The 22,846-nt window shown below is 43.2% G+C and overlaps 1 protein-coding gene across 3 annotated transcripts in view; it reads right to left on the reverse strand.

Moving 5' to 3' along the window:
• The window catches only part of Epsti1 (epithelial stromal interaction 1), a 92,597-nt gene that overhangs the window by 68,944 nt on the left and 807 nt on the right, over nt 1–22,846 (reverse strand). For 2 of the 3 annotated variants that reach the window (XM_038309863.2, XM_038309862.2), the window contains exons 2-3: nt 2,982–3,040; nt 1,307–1,390 (exon numbers count right to left, since the gene is read on the reverse strand). In XM_038309863.2, the coding sequence (XP_038165791.1) occupies nt 1,307–1,390; nt 2,982–3,040 (143 nt within the window). Of the gene's footprint in view, nt 1–1,306; nt 1,391–2,981; nt 3,041–20,538; nt 20,690–22,846 lie in introns of those variants that run through there. The other variant, XM_038309864.2, reaches the window with a different exon arrangement.

Here is a 22,846-nt window from a genome sequence, read left to right on the forward strand (position 1 = left end):
GTTTGTGTTTGAGAAAGAAACGTTTCATGCCAAGACGATGGAAGGGCTTAATTAAAATCACCATCAGCATACACTACTGGGAGCAAAGAAGATGCTGAGAAACTGAGCCTCAAGGCACAAGTCCACAGTCAGATAGGTCCGCAAGAAGACATGGCTGATGCTGACCACAGAGCTGCAAGCTTGCAATCCCAATACTAGGGAGACGGGGCAAGATGTTCATGGGCTGAAGACTAGCCTGGACCATGAGACTCTGTCTCAGAGAAAGAAGCGGCTGTGTCTCTGATGGCCTGTCCTCCTGAGATGGAGGAGGAAGGATGTGACAGTGTTGTCTTCACCTCTAGTGAGGACCTCATGAAAGAGTACACAAATAAAGTCATCCTGGAGGTGACCGAGTCTGGCCCATGCCTAGCACTGAGTATTGATTAATCTGAATGAGACTATCTCAAAAAGACAAAGGGGGAAAAAACCCTACAATTTCTTACTTTTCAAATCATGGGAAAGACTATTTAGGAGGACAGGCTTAGACTGGGTTCCTCAAATCTGGCTTATTCTGCTATTGTAATTATTCTATTAAGTTCTATAGTTCTATTACCTTCGCTCATTAAGAGACTTCCAAATTACATTACTTTTCTCTTAAATCTTTAGGGCTATTATGGCAGTGGGTGGCTTCTAACTCAAGGTATCGTTATATTAACTGGTACTGTGCCAAAACTTTATCTGTCAAGTTTCGGCTGTGAAGAGAAGTCAAGACAGCAAGCAAATGACTCCCATTGGGGGGGAGGGGCATCTCCTCTAGAGGTCTGTAACCCCATAATTGACAACCCATCATACTGGCAGCACCTGCTCTGCCAACTCAAATGCCCCCAACCCTAGCAGGAAAACCCAAGAGGCATCTATCTTTATACCCACAGCTGGGTCCCCAGCTCGCTCCCATTCCGCTTTCCCGATTGACTCTCCCTTCATTTTTGTCACATTAGCATCTAAGTGCCAGGATGAATGTGCTGTGATGTGCTGTGACAGGGCCCGCGCAGCGCCCCAGGTAAGCTTCCTTCAGAGCTGATCATCTAAGAGGCTCTAAATTATTTGCCAATTAAGCCATCACTTTATTCTCACACAACTGTGGCAGATGCATTTGCTCCTTTACCGAAAGCCAGGAACAACAACCTCTTTGCACATTTAAATGTCTCGTGTCAGGTGTCTCCCATCTCCGGCGGTGCACCCACAGAACAAAGCCTTCTCATGTGAAGGCAGGCAGGATCTGTGAGGGATCCTGACTGCTTCCTCCGGCTTTCTGTTCACCACTTACCCAGCCGTTGTGGCACGGAGTAGACTGGTTTTGCCCTGTTCTGCTGCTTCCACTTCTCCAGGTCTGCCAGTTCTTGCTCAGCAACTAACCAGGTGAGAAATAGCAAGTCATCGATTGTTAGAATTTGGAAAGAAACCTGGTCATTCCAAAACATCAAAACTACTAGCAGAGAGCAATGAGTTTCCAGAACGGAAAGACAAGATGTCTAAGAAAAGATGATACCTCTCAGCCCCACCCCACCCCCGGAGGAATGCTGGGTCCACCCCATGGCATTTACCAAGTGTCTGCACAGAAGGCGCAAATTTGAACAACAGCTAAATTCCTCCTAACACAGGGAAATATAGTTTTCCCTCTAATACCGACATCCTTAAAACTTCATGAATTATTTCTAAAGATTTTCTATAGCAAATGTGTACAAAAACTAGAATATTCATATGTCAATAAGATCCAGGTAAATAGACATCCCCAAAGAATTCTGGTGCCTATATTTGCTTTATTTTTAATGTTTCCCAAGCTGGCTGCAACTCTGAGGAGGGAGGCTCTGCACCTCTGCTCTGAGTCTTGGTATTCTTCATTGACCAAATATTCAGAGCTTGAGACAGCAGGGGGCGCCTGGGAGATTTAGTCTGTTGCTCCAGCGTGTAACCTAATCTCTCAGACTGGATTGTCCCAAAAGACCATTAATAAAAAACTTCAAAATAGTCAAAGAAAAGTTCTGAAACACTCCCAAACCCCAGATAATTTTGACTCTTATATCCCTGTTAGAAATTTGAACTGGAGGCCTGAAAGATGTTGGAACCTCAGGGTTCTGTTGGGTAAATGTCACCGCAGATCACTGCCATTTGCTATACTGACTCATCAAGCACCAAGGTTGATGCCTGTCTAGTGTGGGCTCTTGAGATAACTACTCTCCTGGCTGTGCCACTGTGCCCTCATCGGTCACTGAATTCCCTAGCAATCACCTAATGAGGGAGAGCACCGGCTCCCCAGAGCTAGCTGCCCAGCCTGCCATGCACAGGGACACAATGTCCTTGTGACCTAACTGAGTGTTCTTTCTCCTGGTGACTAAGAAGCAGCATTTGTATTTACTGTGCCTCGGCTAAAGTACAAGGAACACAGCGAAAACTTAAGATGTAGTCCCTGCCCTCCAAGTTTTTGTCTAGAATAAAAAGTGATGATACAGATAAAACCATGGAGGGAGGGTAGATGGACGGTTACAGAGGTTTGGGAATACAGAGGCTAATGAGAAAAGTCTGTTAAGGAAGGTGTGGACCTATCAGAAAAGGCATAAATTAGCTTATGACCTTTTGCATATATAGCTTGTCTGTTTCAAAAGTAGTCATGGTATTATTAAAATATCACCAACTTGCTTGACAGAGCAGGGACCAGAGGCAAACAGTAACAACAGGTGTGAAGTTCTTTTAAACCCAAGAAAAATCCAAAACTTACACTCACTCTTTCCACGATTCCTGTTACTAATGTAGAGGAACAAATTTAGAAGTGTTAACAATAGAATAATTGCTCAAGTATAATTAAAACTGCTAAAGGGTTTTTTTTTTTTTAAGACCTTGGTGAGATCCAACGAATCTCTCTAAATCAGAAAATAAAAATACTTTTAAAAAATTATAAGGCAAATGAGAAGCATTCTGGGTCTTGGTTGAATACGTGTGCATACCTCTCTGCATCTTCTGCCTTCGGCTCTCATTCGGTGCTATCAGGGTGTACATGCCTGCGCTGGAAGGAAGAGGACAACAGGGGTTACCATCATGACAAATTCCTAAGGCGTCCAAGGCACCAGCCCATCTTCCTCCCAACACCATCAGACACCAGCCCATCAGCCCATCTTCCTTTTAATACCAGCAGACATCAGCCCATCTTCCTCCCAACACCATCAGACACCAGCCCATCAGCCCATCTTCCTCCTAGCACCATCAGACAGGTACTGGGGAAGACAGCCTTTCTTAGGAGCTTGCTCTGTCCTCTGGTGCCTTCCAATCTAGTTGAAGAGCGGGTGGACAAGACCAAATAAAGAAGGAAAAGCAATTGGCGACTGGCTCCTGTTGAACTACAACACCATCGGTTCTTGGTAGGCTGTCCTTGTCCATCACTCCTCTAGGTGGCGCTTGTGAGTCAATCCCTTTAAGATCAATTTTCGTCTTCTTGCAGACCCACTTTAGGAGGAAAAGGAACACAGGGACATCTGCTGCATTCTTTGTTCAGACAAGCGTTCAAGTCTTTGGCCATCCAGCCACATCCTCTCTGTGACCCATGTGTCTAGCCCACGAGTCTGGTTCACGGTTTTTAGGTTTTGATTCTTGGGAGCCTGGATCCCCTGGGCTCCCCATTCCCCTGGGGACACAGGTTGAACATAATCAAGAGCCCAGAGAAGCAAGGACACTGTGAACGTGAGACTCGAGGAAAGTTTTCTTATTTTCAGTTTTATATTTGCTCTTTCTTTAGCAGGTGAGGTGCCGACATGTGTGCACCATCGCACACACTGGAGCACTTGCCTGGGCATGCTTGCGTGTGAGGACATGAGACTGGCGTTGGTGTCTTCTGTTTCTCGCCACCTTATTTTTTGAGATGGAATGTCTCCCTCAAGCTGGAGTTCTATTTTGACTAAACTGGCTAGCCAGAGCACACACACCCCATCTCTGTTCCTGCCACACCCCTCCCTTGGAGCTCTGGGGTTAGAGCCACACCCCTCCATGGTGGGCGTTTCCTCTGGGTGCTGGGAATCAAGCTTACACAGCGAGCTTTCTACCCACCGAGCCAGCTCCCAAGACTCTTTTGTAAGTAAGACTATTTCTCATGGAGTTACCAGAAATACCGAGCTATCTAAAACACGGTGAACCTTTAAGAGCAGAGGCAGGCTCCATAGATAGGTATTTTAGACCTATGCCACAGGGCCTGGTTCATGTGGCTGCATGGTGGTGGGCTAACTGGAGTACAGCGTCACAGATCCCAGCTGTGAGTCTGTGCTCGGGTGGCTCTTTTTGCGCCCATGCACGCGGTCCCACCAGAGCGTGAAGACTTCATAAAGCAAAAATATACAGTACGGTAGCAGACTGCAGCATACAGTCGGGTGCCCTTTGGGAGAAGATGCAGTGGATAAATGCAACCATCGTATAAGTACAGGTTTAAAACAAAATAAAACCAAAACCCTAGATGCTCTTACAAGTCTCTCTTCCACCTGGGATGCGCCGTTTCCAGGGGCAGATTAGCAAAGGCAGAACAGTAGAGGCCAAAAGTGCTGATCAACTGAAGCCATTTTTCCTTCTCTCATTATTTTCTTAGCTGCGCGCCTGCTTCTTCCGGGACCTTAATTTTAGACTTGTAATGTGAGGTGCGCAGCCACCTTTGCATGCAAATGGGGTTGCTGGGTGCCCAATTACCTAATGTGTATCAGCAGATGGTGCATGGGTAGCCTAGCATGCATACAATGTTATGAATACAGAATTGGAAAGACCATCACTGGAAATTAATCCCTTATCTGTTACATAGTCTTTCTTCACCCGGAGAAACATGGTTTTTTCACTCCTCAATTGCCAGTACTTTATAGGAGCTTGGGAGGGGCAATTCTAGGAGTAGTATCTGGAAGCTTCCACATGATGCAATAGTGAAGCCTTTCTAAAGAGTCTTAAAGCTGAACCGCAAGGCACCGGATTTAAAGGCCAACTGTGAAATTGCTGCGCCGTCCTCCGTACCGGGACTGTGGTGTCGAGTCCAGGCTGGGGATTGCTCGTGCCTCTCATCTGCAGCTCTTAACCTTTACCAGACATCAGAATCACCTGGAGGGCTTGTTGGCAGGCTTGTTAAAGGGCAGAGTTTCTGATTCAGTGGCTCTGGAGTGAGGCTCGATAACACACGTTTGTTTTTTTTTTTTTTGTTTTTTTTTTTTAAAAAAAAAAACAAACAAAAAAAAGTTCCCGGTTGATGTTTGCACTGGTTAATCTTCACAGTCATCTTTACAGGACTTAGAACCTCCTAGGAGAAACGCCTCCTGGGCCAGTCTGTAAGGGCATTTCCGGGAGGGCTAACTAAGGAGGGATGACCCACCCTGAACGTGGGGGAATGAAAAGGGGGGGGGGGGAGGAGAAAGCATACGGAGAGCCAGCATGCACTCCTCTGTTTCCCAGCTGCAGACGTCATATGACCGTCTGCCTCCGTTCCCAGCAACCTTCTGATTTTTGTTTCATTTTGACAGCAACAGGAAAGGCGACTTATGCACGTTGCCCCAGGTCCCACACTTGAAGAACCACTGCTATAGATTAGCTGCACGGTCTCTGCTGCCAGTATGGTTTGTCGCCAGCGAGACCCATGTTGAACCTTTTAATCCCTAGTGTATGCATATTGAGATGGGGAAGGCCTTTAAGAGATATTGGCCATGGGGACAGCACTCTTACAAGGGACGAATGGATTAATGTCATGCTCATAGAAGTGGGTTGGGTATCACAGGACTGCTTGATCTTCTGCATGTGCCCTGCTACCCTGTCTTGATCTTCTGCATGTGCCTGCTACCCTGTCTTGATCTTCTGCATGTGCCTGCTACCCTGTCTTGATCTTCTGCATGTGCCCTGCTACCCTGTCTTGATCTTCTGCATGTGCCTGCTACCCTGTCTTGATCTTCTGCATGTGCCCTGCTACCCTGTCTTGATCTTCTGCATGTGCCTGCTACCCTGTCTTGATCTTCTGCATGTGCCTGCTACCCTGTCTTGATCTTCTACATGTGCCCTGCTACCCTGTCTTGATCTTCTGCATGTGCCTGCTACCCTGTCTTGATCTTCTGCATGTGCCTGCTACCCTGTCTTGATCTTCTGCATGTGCCCTGCTACCCTGTCTACCTCACTGCTTCACACAGCCCAAGGTGTGTAAGTGTTGGTACCATGCTCTTGGGACTGTCTAGCCACCAAATTTGTGAACCAAATGAATCTCTCTTTTGAAAAAGGCATTGCCCTTCTTAGGTATTTTGTTATAGCAACACAGAAGCACTAAGACACTGTTTTAGGATATTTTGATAGAAAGATAACAAGGGTCATGCATGGTGGCGCGTGCCTTTAATGCCAGCACTTGGGAGACAGAGGCAAATGGTCTCTGTGAATTTGAGGACAGCCTGATCTATACACCGAGTTCTAGGACAGCCAGGGTTATGTAGAAGACACTGTCTGAAAAAAAAAAAAACAAACAACAAGCTATTTAGATTATTAAATTTTTAATAAACACACGGATGGTAAATCATATACTAAAAGTCGCTGGATTACTTAAACAATGGGGCTAAGACTCAGACGTTGGAACTTTTGACCTATACCAATTAACTGTGGGTGATTTTTCAATCCAACATAGGAAGCTTAAAATATAATTATTTTCTGACTTTGACCACCACCCCCTTTATGAATTGCTTGGCTAAGCATTCTAAGTAAGGATGCTTTCCTGCACTTTGTTGTTTCGTTTCCTCCTCCACTGTCCTCCCCCTTTCCAGCTGTTTCTCTTCCTTTTTCCAATCACTTACTCGTTTTTGCTTCATGGTTATTACATGTTTTCTATTTTCCTGTCTCCCAGTTCCCTTAACGTTTCTTCTTCACCTCTCCTGATCCCCTTTCTAGTTTCATGATCTAAAACCAGACACATATAGACACATATATAGGAATAGTTCTAAATCTAGGTTCTACATATGAGAAGAAAACTTTGTGGCCTTTGTTTTTTTTTTTTTTTTTTTTTTGGAGCGGGGAGGAGCTTGGCTTATTTCATTTGATGCAATGATTTCTAATTGAACTCATTTTCCTGCAGATGCTTTGATTTTCATTACGGCTTTGTAAACTCAATTGTGTATACGTCTCCTAGTCCTTTCATGTGTTGATGAATATATAAGCTGGTCCAATTTCCTGTAACTTCAACTCTTAGAAATGGTTCCAAACAATGTGAACACTTCCCTGAGCATCTATTCCAGAATTACTATGCTAGAGACTTAGCAGGGCGTGGAAGAGGTGTCAAACACAGACAGATACCAACCCCTTCCACCGATCTTAAACTTTAGTTAGAAACTATTCAGGAAACCGACATAACGACAAGACCATCTAAACAAGCTCTAGGGTACGATGACCTAGGTAGTCAGAGACCCAAGCAGAGGAGACTCACAAAGAAGCCAGAAGAGCAGTACACAACAAGAAGGAAGAATGCCAAGTCGAAGACGTGGCAAATGAGTTTGCTGAGAACATGTCAGAGAATTTCCCAAGCCCGTCGGTCTGTTTGTACAAATTATCGTAGAGGTTAAGGGGGGAGCTCTGTTTCTAGAAGATTATAGTTTACAGTATCTAATCTGATTAAATCTGGTGACAGTATAGTAGCCTCTGCCTTCAATCACAGAAGACGTGAGGCAACTGGGCCAGAGAAAAAAAGGCCTCCTACTTAAGGCACAGAAAACGGTGTGACCCAGTAGGATTGTTTATATCTTGCTCTCTCTCTGTCTCCAGGTCTGAGAAAATGTCCTGGGAACAGGGCTGCCACAACCACAAGATGCTGTGTATGGGTGCCAGGACATAGACACTGTGGAGAGGGGAAAAAAGAGAAGGCATGAGCTAGCTCTGAAAATAAACGATTTTTTTTTTTTTTTTTTTTTTTTTTTTTTTTTTTTTTTTTTTTTTTTTTTTTTTTTTTTGGTTTTTCGAGACAGGGTTTCTCTGTGGCTTTGGAGCCTGTCCTGGAACTAGCTCTTGTAGACCAGGCTGGTCTCGAACTCACAGAGATCCGCCTACCTCTGCCTCCCGAGTGCTGGGATTAAAGGCGTGCGCCACCACCGCCCGGCCGAAAATAAAGGATTTTAATCAAAAGCATTTCAGCCTAATCCTAACATTGGTCCTGATAATACACGATTTACAGGAGAGAATGCCTTAGCAATATTTTATTGGCTGGAAATGCCAAATCAAAAATATATTAATATAAGAAAGCATTGCCAAGTGACTTAGCTTTTAGCTCTCCTTTTTTTGCAGTAGGAAGAGGAGCTAAAGTCTGAGGATATGCTTTTTTATTTTTAATATTGTGTGGCAGAGTGCAAGGCCCTGATGGATCAAAAATATTCATCTCTTCTCTCTGAACTTTCGCTGACATGAATAGCAAGTATAATTTATTAATGTTCTCAACCAATTAGTTTCCACCCACAGCAGACCTTTGCCATTTTAGCTTCACTGTGCTCTCTTCACCAGTGGGTCCCAGAGCCACTGGTCGGAGCAGCTCAAGCTACCTCGATTTAGCATTCTGGTCATTTCCTAATGGAGCAACATCCTGGCTGCTGAAACAAATATATATATTTGCAAATGGGTTTCCCTAATTATCTCATTGAAATTTAATGAAATATCTGTTGGTAAGATTGTTTCCCATTTCCAACAGCACGGTTCTGTACAACGGAGTGGAGGAGGGCACAGGAGACAACAGCCTAAAACAAAGGCGACTATCTTTTCTGTACGGCGTTTAAACGCGGGAGGAGGGCAGAGGAGATGGCTCGGCGAGTGAAGGGTGAGGTGGTGTGCAAGCATGAGGATGTGGGTTCGGATCCCCAGCATCGGTGTAAAAAGTCCGGAGAGGTAACCCCAGGGCTGAAGGAAGTGTAGACAGACATATCCCTGGGCCATCAGTGAGCCCCAGGTTCAGCGATAGGCCCTTTCTCAAAAATATAGAGAAACAATTGAGGAAGATGTGGCCACCCCTGGCCTCCACATCAGTGTGTGTGCACACACATTCTCTCTCCACACATTCTCTCTCAGCACATGTGCACCTACTTAAAAAAAACGATTTGAGGAAAAAGATGTGCAAGCCATGTTTACATTCTGAGGGCTCTCGGATACTTACACCAGGGCATCTCCTAAGTACACTTGTGTGCCATTCTCACGACAGCTTATCAATAAGCACTCTGTAAAAAAAAAAAAAAAAAAAAAAATGCTCCGTGCAAGCTGTGAAAAATAGATTGGCTAGCAAAGGTATTGCACACATCTAGCCCCTGGAGTCTACAAACCATGCCAGATGTAATTTAAATTTCTAATTAAGACCAGGAGTGGTTTGATTGAAAAAAGCAACGTAGTGGATAGCAAAAATTCAGGAAGAGATAGATGAGTGAATTACAGATGGCTTCAGACTGAAGAATAGATGTGTGGAGTTTACTTTCCCAGCAAAACCTGGCTTGATGCCGGGATGGAGAGCAGGAACTAGAAAGGGCCACTCAAGAACAACATGCAAAGAAGCGAAGTCTTAACGTGCCCAGTATTTGGAGCAAGACTGGAAGCCCTTCCTCTCCATGCATCATCTCATGAGCAGATACTGTGTTAAACAAAGCCTTAAACACACAAACAGGAAGGGAGGGAGGCTGTATATAACCATGCACCCAGCGCCTGGATGGTGTGGGGGCGCTTTCAACAGCTCCCTCCCTCACGTCCACTCCCCTGAGTATCTGAGTCCTGTTTTAATAAACTCTCATTTCTATTCCATGCCTAACTTGACGAGCACGACTTCCCCTCCATCCTCCTGGATGTTGCCAGGATTATCACATACCCTGCACTGGTTTTCTTTTAAACTCTGGAAACATTGTCCCTGGGCTTCCTTTTGAGTTCATTTCTCAGTTCTTCTACTAATGAGACCAAGAACCCCAAAAGGGAACCTCAGTTTCCCCGGGGACCGTTTTTCATAATTCAAGAAAATCTTTAATCTTGGCTACAATCGACAGAGAGGGGAATCACTAAGGGGATGAAAGGCACCAGACAAGGTTATGGGCTTCCATGTTGGTTTTGTTGTACGGCCTTCAGTGTGGCGATATGAAGCTTATTATTTTCACTATCTGTTTTGCATTTTTACTCTTATTTTATGTGTGTGGGTATTTTGCATGCACATAAATACATGCCCTAGGGTTCCTGTGCCTTGACAAGTGATGACCAGTTTACACAAGTTAGAAAAACACACCCTTCTAGGGGCTCGTGGTTTGATAAAATATTTGACGCCTACAGTATTACTTTTGCTGAGGCAATCTGGGTAGTTAAAATCACAGCTACAGAGGGTGGACAAAAGATGTTAAAAAACCATACGCCATAAATACTATACACAAAAAGAAAACTCACAAGAACAATTGACACTAAACATACAAAGAACCTTCGTGAAAAATAAATAATACCGTACAGAACCTGCACCTTTGAGAAGCCAAAACCAAGATGAGATTGGGACCAACTGATAGGTAAAGTTGTAAAATTGCTTTCTCAGGAAAAAATTAGAAGAAATTTGTGTCTTCGGAACATGGGTATCGGGTCTGGGATTTTGATACAACTATTACAAGCTAGTAAACTAGCCTGTTTTCACTTCCCGGACAATGACAGAAGACATGAGATTCCTGGCCAGAGACAAAAGACTTCATTCCTCTGAAGACAGCCTGGAGCATGCGCAGCAGCTTTTCCAACACAGTTGTCTAGCCCTAGATCTGATGCAGGGCAGTGTGCCGAGCACTGGGCACCTGGTATGTTTGCCTGGCAGCTAAGACATGCTATATTTAGGGTTTTCTGGGGTTTATGAATCAGGGTATCAGGATGCAGCTCAGCCTGGCCTCGGCCTCTCAGTTTTCCTGCCACAGCTTCTCCAGAGCCCGGATATCAGGTATGTGCCACCATACCCTACTAATCTGCCGTCGGCACAGCGGGTCTTTGTCTTGGAAAGAGTATACCTCTCTGCCAAGGTTTCAGTTAGAGAGGCAACCTCAGAAGCAACCCGGATTAGTTGGCCAAAGTAGTGTATAAGTTAAGTCTCAGATCCTCAGGAGGCTGGAAGCTCACTTCAGACTAGGACTTCTACACTAATTAGGGAATACAGCAAAACTCCCCCTCGAAATGACAACAGCAATAAAGAAAAAAAGAAGCTCACGTTAAAGGCTGAAGAGAGCAGGGAACTGGGAAAGGCATTGCCAAAGATCTAGGTCACATGACTGGTCTCCACTCTTCTGCCTGATTCTCCTCCGTGTTCAAACTAGGAGAGATGTTGGCCCCTGCTTCCTCCTAACAGCAATTCCAAACCACCCTGGTTGACAATGTGCCTGGCTAAAAGCCTGTAGTCTCTAATCTCTATAGCTAATCGTGACCACACGATTAATTTGGGACAATGGCCTATTAGCAGAAGTTTGAGAAAGGGTTCTAAGACCATGCTTTTCACTGGAAGTGGATAGATCAAGCTTTGGCTTTTTCCCTTCCTGGAGGGGTGAGGTGGGCGCCAGTGCTCAGATAGCTAGTCTGCCCTCTGACTTCAAAGCTACCACATTAGAGCTGATCCAGCGTCCAACTGCCTGGCTTCGAACCTCACCCCACTACTCCCTAACTAACAACTTTGAGCAAACTACACAGTTGCTCTATTTTTTCCCCATTTCTAAAGTATAGAAAATTATCCGCTTCATGGATTAAAAACTAGCTTCAAACAATTTTAGAGTCCAAAAAAAGAAGGATCTGGAGGTAAAAGTGCTTGACAGCCTGAGTTTTGGTTCCTGAGTTTGGTTCCTGTCATCCACCTATGGAAGAAGAAAACTATTGAAAGTATTCCTGATCTCCAAACATATGCCATGGCATGTGTGTGCCACATCACACACACATGCAATATATACACATAAACATACCATGATAATAAATATAATTTTAAAAGCAATAATAGAAAGTAACAGGAGCCAGATAAGTGGCTTTGATTCTCAGCCCCCTCATGCAGTGGCTCACAGCTGCCGGTAATCCCAGTTCCAGGGGATGTGACACCCTCTTTCATCTTCCGGGGGTATCTACACACATGTGATAGACAGACACATATACATGCACACATATATATGAATTCTTTCGTTAAAAGAAAGCAACAGCGTTCCACTATAATGGCCAAGTATTTGTCTCAGTCCTAGACTAGCTACTTTCTGGTATATTTTGTAGGGAAAACATAAACAAAGCTTTGTTTTAGAACAGCTATGAAGGAGATCTGTTTTGCATGTAGTACTGATACCTACATACGATATGTATGACGGCTGTTTTAGGTGCTAGACCCTCCCTCATCACTAGTCTAACTCCTTCTCATGCTCTGAATGAATCCCTGTTTGTATCTTTCCCATAAATATATACAGTTTTTCTAAATTCACTGTACAACCGTGGACCCGACTGGCTCTTCCCTATAACATCGACGTCAGAGTTTTTTGATTCTTTTCTATGTATCACAGAAGTAACAAGACCCACGGCTTGAAACAAAATGGTACTGAGAAAGATATCTTTAAAGATCAGCTGGCATTATTCTCTTGCACGTGGCAGCACACCCCGGGCCCAGACCTTCGCCGCTCCTTCTCTTATTGAAATATAATAGACCTGCAGTGAAGTGCAAAACCTTAAGTCCACAGCTCTGTGACAAACCTTCCTTTAAGGCCTCTGGGCTCCAAAAGAGAAAGGGAAAAGAAGAAATAGAGAAACAAAATGAGCTTTAGGATGTTACCAAGAGTTACTCTAGCCCAACTGCTTATTTTTAAATTCTTTAAAAGCCTTGGGCTAGGGTTGGAGTTCAACTCAGGGGTAGAGTGTTTTCCAGTGTGCACCGGGCATGGGTTTTACTCCTCACCCCACACATATACAAATAAAGCCTAACAAGCAATATTAGTCAAACAAAGACCACCTCTCTCTACCTGTAGGCATCAGTTCTGGGGGCTTTACATGTTTATTCTTTCGCCTCTTCTGGTTTTGTGTGTGTGTGTGTGTGTGTGTGTGTGTGTGTGTGTGTACCATAAAATTAAGCTGCAGAGTTATGGTACATAATCCCTAAACACTATAGCATATAGCTTCAAGAAAAAACATTATCCTACTTATACATAAAACATTATCATACCCAAGGAATTTACCTAGTTATATTCAGATTTCAAAATTGTATCACTGAATTCCTCCGTATTTCCACTTCATCCTAGAGTCAGTCACAAATCTCACTGGTCTCTGCAGACTGTTAATCCAGGGTGATTCCTTGACCCTCTTCATTTCATCACGGGCATCATTAAGAAGTCTGAGTATATTGTCATATGGAATGTCTCATGGTCTGGAGGCAATGGTTATTATTATGGAAAGGATTAATACCAGCACATGAGAGGCAGGAGGATCTTGTGTTTGGAGGAGTTCAAGGACAGCCTGGACTATACAAGACCCTATCTCAAAAAAAGCAAAAAATTAAAATAATAATAATATATTTGTCACTATCACAATAAAACTAAAGAGCATACGAGGTCTTTTCTTTCTTCCTTTCTGTATGTCTGTCTGTCTGTCTTTCTTTCTTTACAAGATCTCTTCCTACCTATATAGCCCAGATTGGACTTTAACTAATGGTCCTCTTGCCCCAGTATTCCCAAGTGCTAAGATATGAGCCACCACACCCTGCTCCAGCCTTTGTTTTAATGATGAAAAATATCTTGCATTTTTCTGCATTCCTTTAACAGACTGCTTTTTAATCTTTCCATTTGAGGGAAAACTACAAACATCACAGAACAAAGGAGCCGTCGTGGCTGATTTTTCTGATAGAGAATAGAACCTTCCAAAGCTGTCTGTTCCTTTTGATTACTTTTTTTTTTCTCCTAAGCTTTTGTTTCAGATTCAAATACATCCTGAATAGATGCAATTAACCTTAACAATATGCATAACCTTAGTGCACTCTGCTGACTTTGAAGGGAGTCGCCTCACTGTGTAACTGAGCTAAGTTTCATTTTTCTCTCATTTCTGCAACACTGCCGCTGATTATTATAGGTATTATGTGTTTTCAGGCTTTCATCATCCTGTTGATTTATTGTTTCACTGTTGCAGCTGTCAAAGGCTTTTTGAAAAATGTCCATTCATTTTTGATGATACTGTCGTTGAACAAAAATGATTGCTCCCCAAGACATCACAAACACATACCACATCGAGGAGCAAGGTCTAGCACAAAAAAAAAAAAAAAGTTGGAAGTTCGTTCTAACAGGAACATAATTTATACCTTCCTCCACAAACAGGAAGGTAAATTTGATCTAATCAAAGTAAAATGTCTTTTCTTGCCATCCGCTCCAAAACTCCTCTGCACGGAGCTACAGCTTTCAAACTGTAGGTGGTAGCCCGCTAATGCTTCCTGAAATCCAGCATGAAATGAATTTACTTTTAATGAACAAGAATAGAAAATGGGGACTGGAGAGATTACTTAGTGGGGACAAACAGTTGTTCTGCCATCATGAGGACCTTAGTTCAAATCCCCAACACAGACGGAAAAAGCTAGACAGGGTGGCCCTGCCTGCTTGCAATCCCAGCATTGAGAAAGAGGGGGCAGATGCAGAAGAGCTCATCGGCTAGCTTGCCTAGGCAAAAACGTGAACTTCTAGTTCAATGAGAAACCCTGTCTCAAGGCGGTAAGACAGAGTGATGGGGAAAGACAGCCAGCATCCTCTGCTCTGGCTTCCTCGTGTGTGTGCACTCATCTGCAGACCCCCATGTATGTACCACACAGACAAAAGAACAGAAAATGTCAGTGTGTCACATGTAGTGAGGATTGTTTTTGCAAAATTTCTTTTTGGTTGTATCTTCATACATATTGACATAGGTCCCAGGTCACAATATCAAATAAATTGTTCACTGTAGGTTCTGTCAAAAATCGCCATGTAGTTGAAGCTGCTTAGAGACAATGACAACAGCCTGCCCTAGCAGGAGGCAACCAAGCTGTGTATCATTGGTAGAAGGTAGCACAGAAAAGGAGATTTAAACACTTACACACACACACACACACACACACACACACACACACACACACAGATGGCCCTTCAAACTACTTTTCCAAATTGTTTAGAAAATAACTTAGAAATAGTGATAGGATTCAGGGCACATTTTTCAAAACTATGGAACCTTGGCTTTTGAGAAAATAGAAACAGGAAAGTCTGCCTTTCTCCACCCCCCTGAAACAGACCACGAGGGAGTTTTCTAACCTTTAGAGTCATCAGGCCCACAATTCAAAGCTCTCTTTTGAAGAATCAGTACAAGCAGGCCTCCTCTGTATCTTCACTTTATTATAGGATTGTTAGATGCTATCTTCGACCAATCACATAGCTACAAACTGTTCACCCTCCACCAAACCTAAGCATAAAAAGACTTGTTATGTTTATATAGGAAATGTCCCGGGGGGGGGGGGGGGTCGGGTATGCTTTGAGTGCTTGGTGCCCAGCTTAATGGCAGTATTTTATTTTTAATTTTAGATATTTTATTTTTATCTTATTTTATATGTGTGTGTTGCCTACATATAAGTATGTGCACCATGTGCATACCCTTGGAGGTCAGAAGAGAATGTGGAATCCCCTGGAACTGTAGTAACTGATGGTTATGAGCCACCATGTAGACACTGGGAACTGAAGTCAGGTCCTCTCCAAGAGCAAGAAGTGCTCTAAACCGCTGAGCCTGTGTGGCACTATTTTATAATGCGTGAAGTTTTTAAGAGATGAGGCCTAAGTGGTAGCCTAAGCCCCTGCTTAGCCTCTTGTGGCAAACCTTTGAAAGTTATGCCCACTTCTGTTATGATTCTAGGCTATATTTCCTTTGTCCTGTCTGTGGTCACGTTGTACATAAGCCTCTGCCACATACTCCACCTGCCATGAAATTGCCCCACCGTGAACTGTACCCTTCGAAATGATGAGGCAAAGTAAATCTTAAGCTGTGTTGCTCTAGCATTGTGTCATAGTAATGAGAAAAGTTGCCAGTATATAAGATTTCTCTGTATCTTTGTGTCATCATTTCTGAAGGCTCGTATGTCACGCACAATTTACTAAAGCAATTTGTATTCTTCTCTCTTGTTAATCTGACTTTGTTATAGATGGCTCGGCCATGAACCAAGGGATGGGTGGCTAAAGAAATTGTCTCCCTAAGAAGCTGTTAGTGCATACCACATTACCACATCTGTATTAGTATTCTCTTCGACCCATTGATTTTGTTCTTGATGGACATAAAACAATAAGGCAACAGGTAGCTCTGATATCACTTCTTCTCCCAGCTCCTGAACAATCTCTACTTCAGCAGGAAAGACTCAGGTTTGAGTCCTAGCCAATGGTTAGGGAAAGCAACAGAAACCTGGGAAACTCATTTTATCGCCAAGACTCACATTCCTTATCTGTCAAGGGGAAGTGTTTATTCTGAAGATAAAAATTCAATAATAGTGTTCATGTCACTCTGTACAAGATCTAATGCATGGTTTAGCATTTGCGATATTTTAAGCACTTTTATAAACCATTGGTTTTGTTTTTCTGGTGATTCTGGCTTGAACCTAGGGCTTCATGCATATTAGGTAATTACTTATCTAGTACATACGAACCCAATTGATCATTTATGTTTGGTGCTTGTCTATTTTGTTTTGGCAGGGTTATTCAGGTTATTTGAGGCTATTTACCTAATTTACAGACTGTTACAACAGTATTGCAATGCTCCAACACATTCATCATTCCAAAAGTCACCTAAGGAAGCCAAGCTCTGCTAATTAGTTTGCTATTAGAATCTGCTAGTGGTTGAGGTACCTACTCAGCTCATTGAACTGCGTCATTATCATTAAGAGTTAAACACTATCTGTTACATTACAAACTTTCTAAGTGCTTATGGGCCTTGTCTGGGAGCTGAGTTAAATAATCCCCTAATATAATCTATATTGAGCCATCAGGAAGATTGCTCATTAAGACAATCATTGAGCTTAGCTTTTCCAGTGTACTGTTATTTCATAATGTTAAGAGAAGCTTCTCACTAGCCAGCTCTCCATCTCGAGAAAGGATGAGCGTGATGCTTTCGTGCTGTTTAGCATCTACTGGCAAAAATTCTTATTTTCTTTTAATCATATGGAGACAGGAAATTGGAATCTGGAGTACTGTGGTGAGGAGGAAATAGTAGATTAGTTTTTATAGGCTCTAATAACTACCAATGTGTTGCTTGAAAGCTGAGTAGTGGAGCGTATCTCTAATCTACCTGCGGAAGCTGAAGCAAAATGACCGCATGTTCAAAGACAGTCTGGGCTGCATAGGGAGTTCAGGGTATTCTTGGCTGCCTAGAAATAGTCTGTCTCCAAATGCCAAAGAAACAAGCAAAAAAGAAAAAAAAACACCTGGTATCTGAGTGTTTCCCTGTTTTTGTGACGAAAGCACCCCGATGAAAACAATTTAAAAAACAAAGAGTTTGTCTTGGTTACTTTTCTATTGTTGTGACCAAACACCATGACCAAAGCAATGTATAAAAGAAAACATTTTGTTTGGGGCTCTCAGTTCTAGATGGTAGTAGAGTCCATGACCATCATGGACAGGGAGCATGGCAGCAGGCAGGCAGGTGTGGCACTGAAGCAGCAGCTCAGAGCTACTTCCTGCTGTGACAGGAGCCACCAGGCAAAGAGAGAGGCCAACTGGAATGGCATGGAATTTTCACACCACAAAGCCCACTCATATTGATACAGCTCCTCCAAGGAGGCCACACCTCCTAATCCTTCCCAAACAGTTCCACCAAGCATTGATATATATGAGTCTATGGGGGCCATTTTCATTCAGAGGTTTATTTTGGCTCCTGGTTCAAGGATACAGTCCATCACAACAGGGAAATTAAGGCAGCAGGAAATTCAAACAGCTGATCATACTGTTTTAACAGTCAAGAAGATGAAAGTAATGAAGGCAGGCACTCAGCCAGTCTCCTCCTTTTTATGCAATCCGACACCCAAGGCCAGAGTGTGACACTACTCCGCCTTCCTCAATTAGCCTTATCAAAGTAATCCCTCATGGGGCTTGCCCAGAGACTAATCTAATCTAAATAATCCTTCCCAGGTGTAACTGCAGCCTTGTCTCCTAGATAATTCCAAATCTGCCAAACTGACAGCCAAATCTTCACAAAGTACAGCATAAACATCTGTGTACGTGTAACTTCCCATTCTCCTGCAGGTCTCAGTTTTACATCACGTCTTAGGAAATATTTTCCTGTCCTCACAACTAGCTCAGGCGCTGCCCTTCTTTTGTAGCACACACCAAAGATTTACTTGTGTAATTATTGCGGAAGTATCTATCCCATCAACTAGACTTTGTTTTAATCCTTATGAAGTCTGCTAAGTAGATAATTGCGCCAACATTTTAAATTGTCCAGAGCTAGGGATGCTCTGTTTCTGTAAGGTTGTTAGCGTATGTTATTCGCTGCTGCACAGCAAGCACTCCCTAAATATTCGCTAATATTGCTGTTCAATCTTTAACACTCTATAGTCCTCCATAGACCACAAATGTGTTACAATAAGCTGAATTTGTGTCTAAATTATACTAAACGTTAACCACTGTTAACATTTATATTTTATTTGTTTTATATTTTTTATATTTCTGGTCAATTTTTAGAACGTCTTTTTTTTTTTTTTCAAACAACATCAGGTTTGTATCAGTACACACGGGCAAGAGCCTATTGCCCACAGTCAGGCTGGAAACTTGTACCTTTAATATGCATATAGATGTGAGTGGAGTTTGCTTAGAAGCAAGCAAAATAGCAAAAGAGAGAATGAAAGATTGTTTTAGATTACAAGTTTATATAAGCCTTTTGTTTGTCTTTAAATTTATGGGAATAGTTTATAATAGTTGAGGAAAAAGTACGTATCACCAGGTCAGAATAACTATAAAAGCCAATATGAAGTAGTAAACACTTGCAAAAACTGAAATTCAGATGCAATAAAAAAAAAAAAAAGTTAGCCTATCTGGTATTTGCCATGGTTCAGGAATCATTGATTTTTAAAGAATTTCTTAGATCTTTCTTTTAATAGTTCTTAGTTATTCCTCTATTGCTATAATAAAAACTGTGACCAAAAGTAACTTGGAGAGGAAAAGGTTTATTTTGATTACACCTCCATGTCAAAGTCTTGTCATCAAAGGACATCAGTGCAGGAACTCAAAGAAGAAACTTAGAGTCAGGAAGTTTCACAGAGGCCATTGAGAAATTCTGCTTACTAGATTGTTCCTTGTGACTTGCTCAGCCTGTTTTTTTTTTTCGAGACAGGGTTTCTCTGCAGCTTTTTTTAGAGCCTGTCCTGGAGCTAGCTCTTGTAGACCAGGCTGGCCTCGAACTCACAGAGATCCACCTGCCTCTGCCTCCCAAGTGCTGGGATTAAAGGCGTGAGCCACCACCGCCCGGCCAGCCTGTTTTCTTATAGCACCCAAAACCACCATCCCAGGAGTGGCATCACCCACAGTGAGCTGGGCTCTCCTACATCAATCATCAATCAAGACATTGTACCCACAGGCCGATCTGTTGGGGGCATTTTCTCCTTTGAGGTTCCCTCTTCCCAAATGACTATTTTCTGTCAAGTTGACACAAAACTCCCAGCACAATTGACATCCTGTCAACTTGATATGCTAACACATCACTATTAAACCAAAACCCTTCTTGTTGTCCCCAAGATGTCACTAATATCAATATCACAATATAAAAATATATTCCAAACTTTAAAAGTCCCACAAGCGTTACAAATCAAGCACTTTAGACACTGAAATGTCCATTCTCTCCAAAACACCGAAGTCTCTCTAAAATTCCAGTCTTTCTAAAATTCAAACGCCTCTTTAAAATTTCAAAATCTCTATAAAATTCCAAAGTCTGTTAGATGTATTTCCTTTAAAATAAAAACTGACACAATTTCTTACTCTAAGAAGGGAGAATCAGTGCAGTCATAATCAAATCAAAGCAAACCCGAAGTTCAACGGTACTGAAAGTTCAGTATTTGGCTTCTGGGAGCCCACTCTCAACCCTCCAGACTCCAAGGAGTCTGGACAGCTAACTCCACCTCTTGGGCCTCCCCTGTGCAGCAGACCCTGTTTGTCTCCTAGGCTAAGGCTGGCTCTACTCTGCAGCTGCCGCTGTCCTTGGCGTCTCCTATGATACTGGTTTCTCCAAAATGCTCAGGGATTCACTGAAACTGGGCCGCACCGTTATCAATAGCCTCCTCTGGACTCTCTTCAGGGACTCTAACCCTGAAGGCATGACACCTTCATGCCTTCAAAGAATGACCTGAGTGAATGACTGACACATTACCGAATTTGGCAGCCAGCACGAGGAACAGCACTGGCCACCTCTGAACCCCAGATTCTGTGTTGACTCCGCTGAGACGCTTCTCAGAGGATTTTGCCTCAATAATGTTGGTGTCTTCTTAATCAAAGATGATTCTTCAAGCCCTACTGCCCAGTATCAAGTGTCCCAGCTCGATTAAAAAAAAAAAAAAAATTCACTCACTTTTGTAGTTTGTGACTCACAATTTCAAATGGCCGATAGAGCCTTCCTTTAAGGGACCTTTAAACTTCCTTCTGACGCGTCCAAGCCAGGTGTCGTCCATCTGTATTGCTCTCAGCATTACCCTCTAAAATCCCACAACAGCTCATTAAAACCTGGACACCCAGGGCCTTTTCTAGTCCAAAGTTCCAAAGTTCTTCCACAATCCTCCCCAAAACACATTGTCAGGTCTGCCATCGCCAATATGCCATGGCCTGGTCCCAATTTCTGTTAGTTTTCTATTGCTGAAACTAAGACACTGTAACAAAGAGCAGCTGGGGAGGAAAGGGTTTATTTTAGTTTCCAACTCTCAGGGCACTCTCGTCACCAAAGAACCTCAGGGCAAGAGCTCAAGGCAGTAACTTGGCAGCAGGAGCTGATGGGAAGACCAGGAGGTTTCTTCTCTTGGCTTGCTTGGCCTGCTTTCTTATGGCACTCAGGCCCAGGGGCCCAGGTGTGGCTCCACCCACAGTGAGCTAAACCCTCCCATGTTGATCCTCAATCAAGAGGATTATGCACTGCTGCCTTGCCATGCGCCAATCCGGTGGGTGGGAGCACCTTCTCAGCTGGGTTCCCTCTTCTGAAAGAACTCTAACTGGTGTCCAGTTGGCACAAAACGGCCGGCACACGAGTCTATTTTGCTTGTTTAGTAGGAAGGCATTTTTAAGTCAGGACAGTTTCTCAAGTCACAAGCAACCGAAGGGTGATAGCGTCGTCATCAGTAAATGCTTTAATGAAGTCATCGCTATCAGCTTGGCTGAATATTGGCTTAGAGGCTGCTATTAGTTCACTTTTATTAATGAGAAAACTGAGGCATGCAATAGCGAAGCATGCTGTTCAGAGAGCAGGTTAAGCGTGGAATCAGAAGGTGAACCCATCTACTGGGCATTGAAGCCCGTGCTTGTATTCCCCACAGTGGAGTCACTGCCCCATGAACTTACCAAAGGTTGAACACAAACGAGGTTAAATCTACCTTTACCATACAAGTGAACTGTTCTGGCACTTAACATCCTCCTTTCTTATTTTCCATCACACGTGCGTGCGTGCACACACACACGGACACACACTCACGTCCTCTTAAATTCTCTCTCCAAAATAAGTAAGACCTTCCTAATTCTTTGCTGCTTTTACAGAGACGCATTTATCATTCAACCATTCCCCCTTGACTTACCAGTTCCATTAAGGAAACAAATGAGCAAGCTGACACAGTGAAGGATGGAGATACAAGATGAATTCAGAGTGGTCCAAACAAGACCTTAGATGTTAAACACCTAAAACGGAATGCATTCTCTAACACACTGCTGACTACCGCCGATGCGCATGAAGTCTGGGAGAAGTAATTGAATTCCTTCAGGAATTTCTCTAATGATCTAACAGAAAACTGTTCCTTTCTGAGTGATTTGGTCCAGCAAGATGCTAGAGTAATTACCATCAAAGAAAGACATAACTGATGTGTGCTTATGAGATGATAGGAGCATACAAATAAGTGGTTATGTCTAAATACCTGCTTTCTAATAAGAGGCTTAGAGGTGGATTTTTTATCATTAGCCACTCATAAGCGTGAGGCCAGCATATAGATATGTGTCTCAGAGTCAATGAACTTTTCTTGTGGCAAAATGCCAGTTGCTCTGAGAGAAATTCCGCCGTCTCTAATTGATTCCCAGACCATCTACCCCGACTACGGGTAGCTCTACACAGAATAGTATTACAACCTTGCTTCTTTCAGAAGCTGGGGGATGAGAGAAACTCTACTGCTTGTTGGTCATAAGGTTATATAACTGTTCCTTAGCAACCAGCATTTGTCTTTCCTGCAACAAAGAAGTCGTTGCAAAGGGGGGGGGGGGAGGGACTAAAAATAAAAATAAAATCGTGTGGATAGTTCTAATTCACAAAGACAGCACTTCAAACTGCAGCGCTGTGTGGGAAAAACAATACAAACAAACAAACAAAAGCCCCAAGCCATTCCACCTGGTGCAAAGAGAGGGTGGCTGACCCTCTCTACACAGCAAGCTTTCAGGAGGCCATCAGCACAGATCAAGAATAAATGCCTCCTCTCTATTCCTCTTTAGAACCCGTTCGAGCCTTGAGAGGCTGGAGCCCTCACTCCCAGCTCTGCTCCACTGGTCCCAAGAGTCTGGTCTAGCTGAGTCTTGGCAGTGATGCAAACTCTCTTCTGAGGTTATCTGGACCTTCTGTATCGTAGTCCCTTTCTCTGCCGTGGTGGTCCAATATATAGGCTTGCTATCTCTCTCTCTCTCTCTCTCTCTCTCTC

This window comes from Arvicola amphibius, chromosome 13, assembly GCF_903992535.2.
Source record: "Arvicola amphibius chromosome 13, mArvAmp1.2, whole genome shotgun sequence".
Taxonomy (NCBI): Eukaryota; Metazoa; Chordata; class Mammalia; order Rodentia; family Cricetidae; genus Arvicola; species Arvicola amphibius.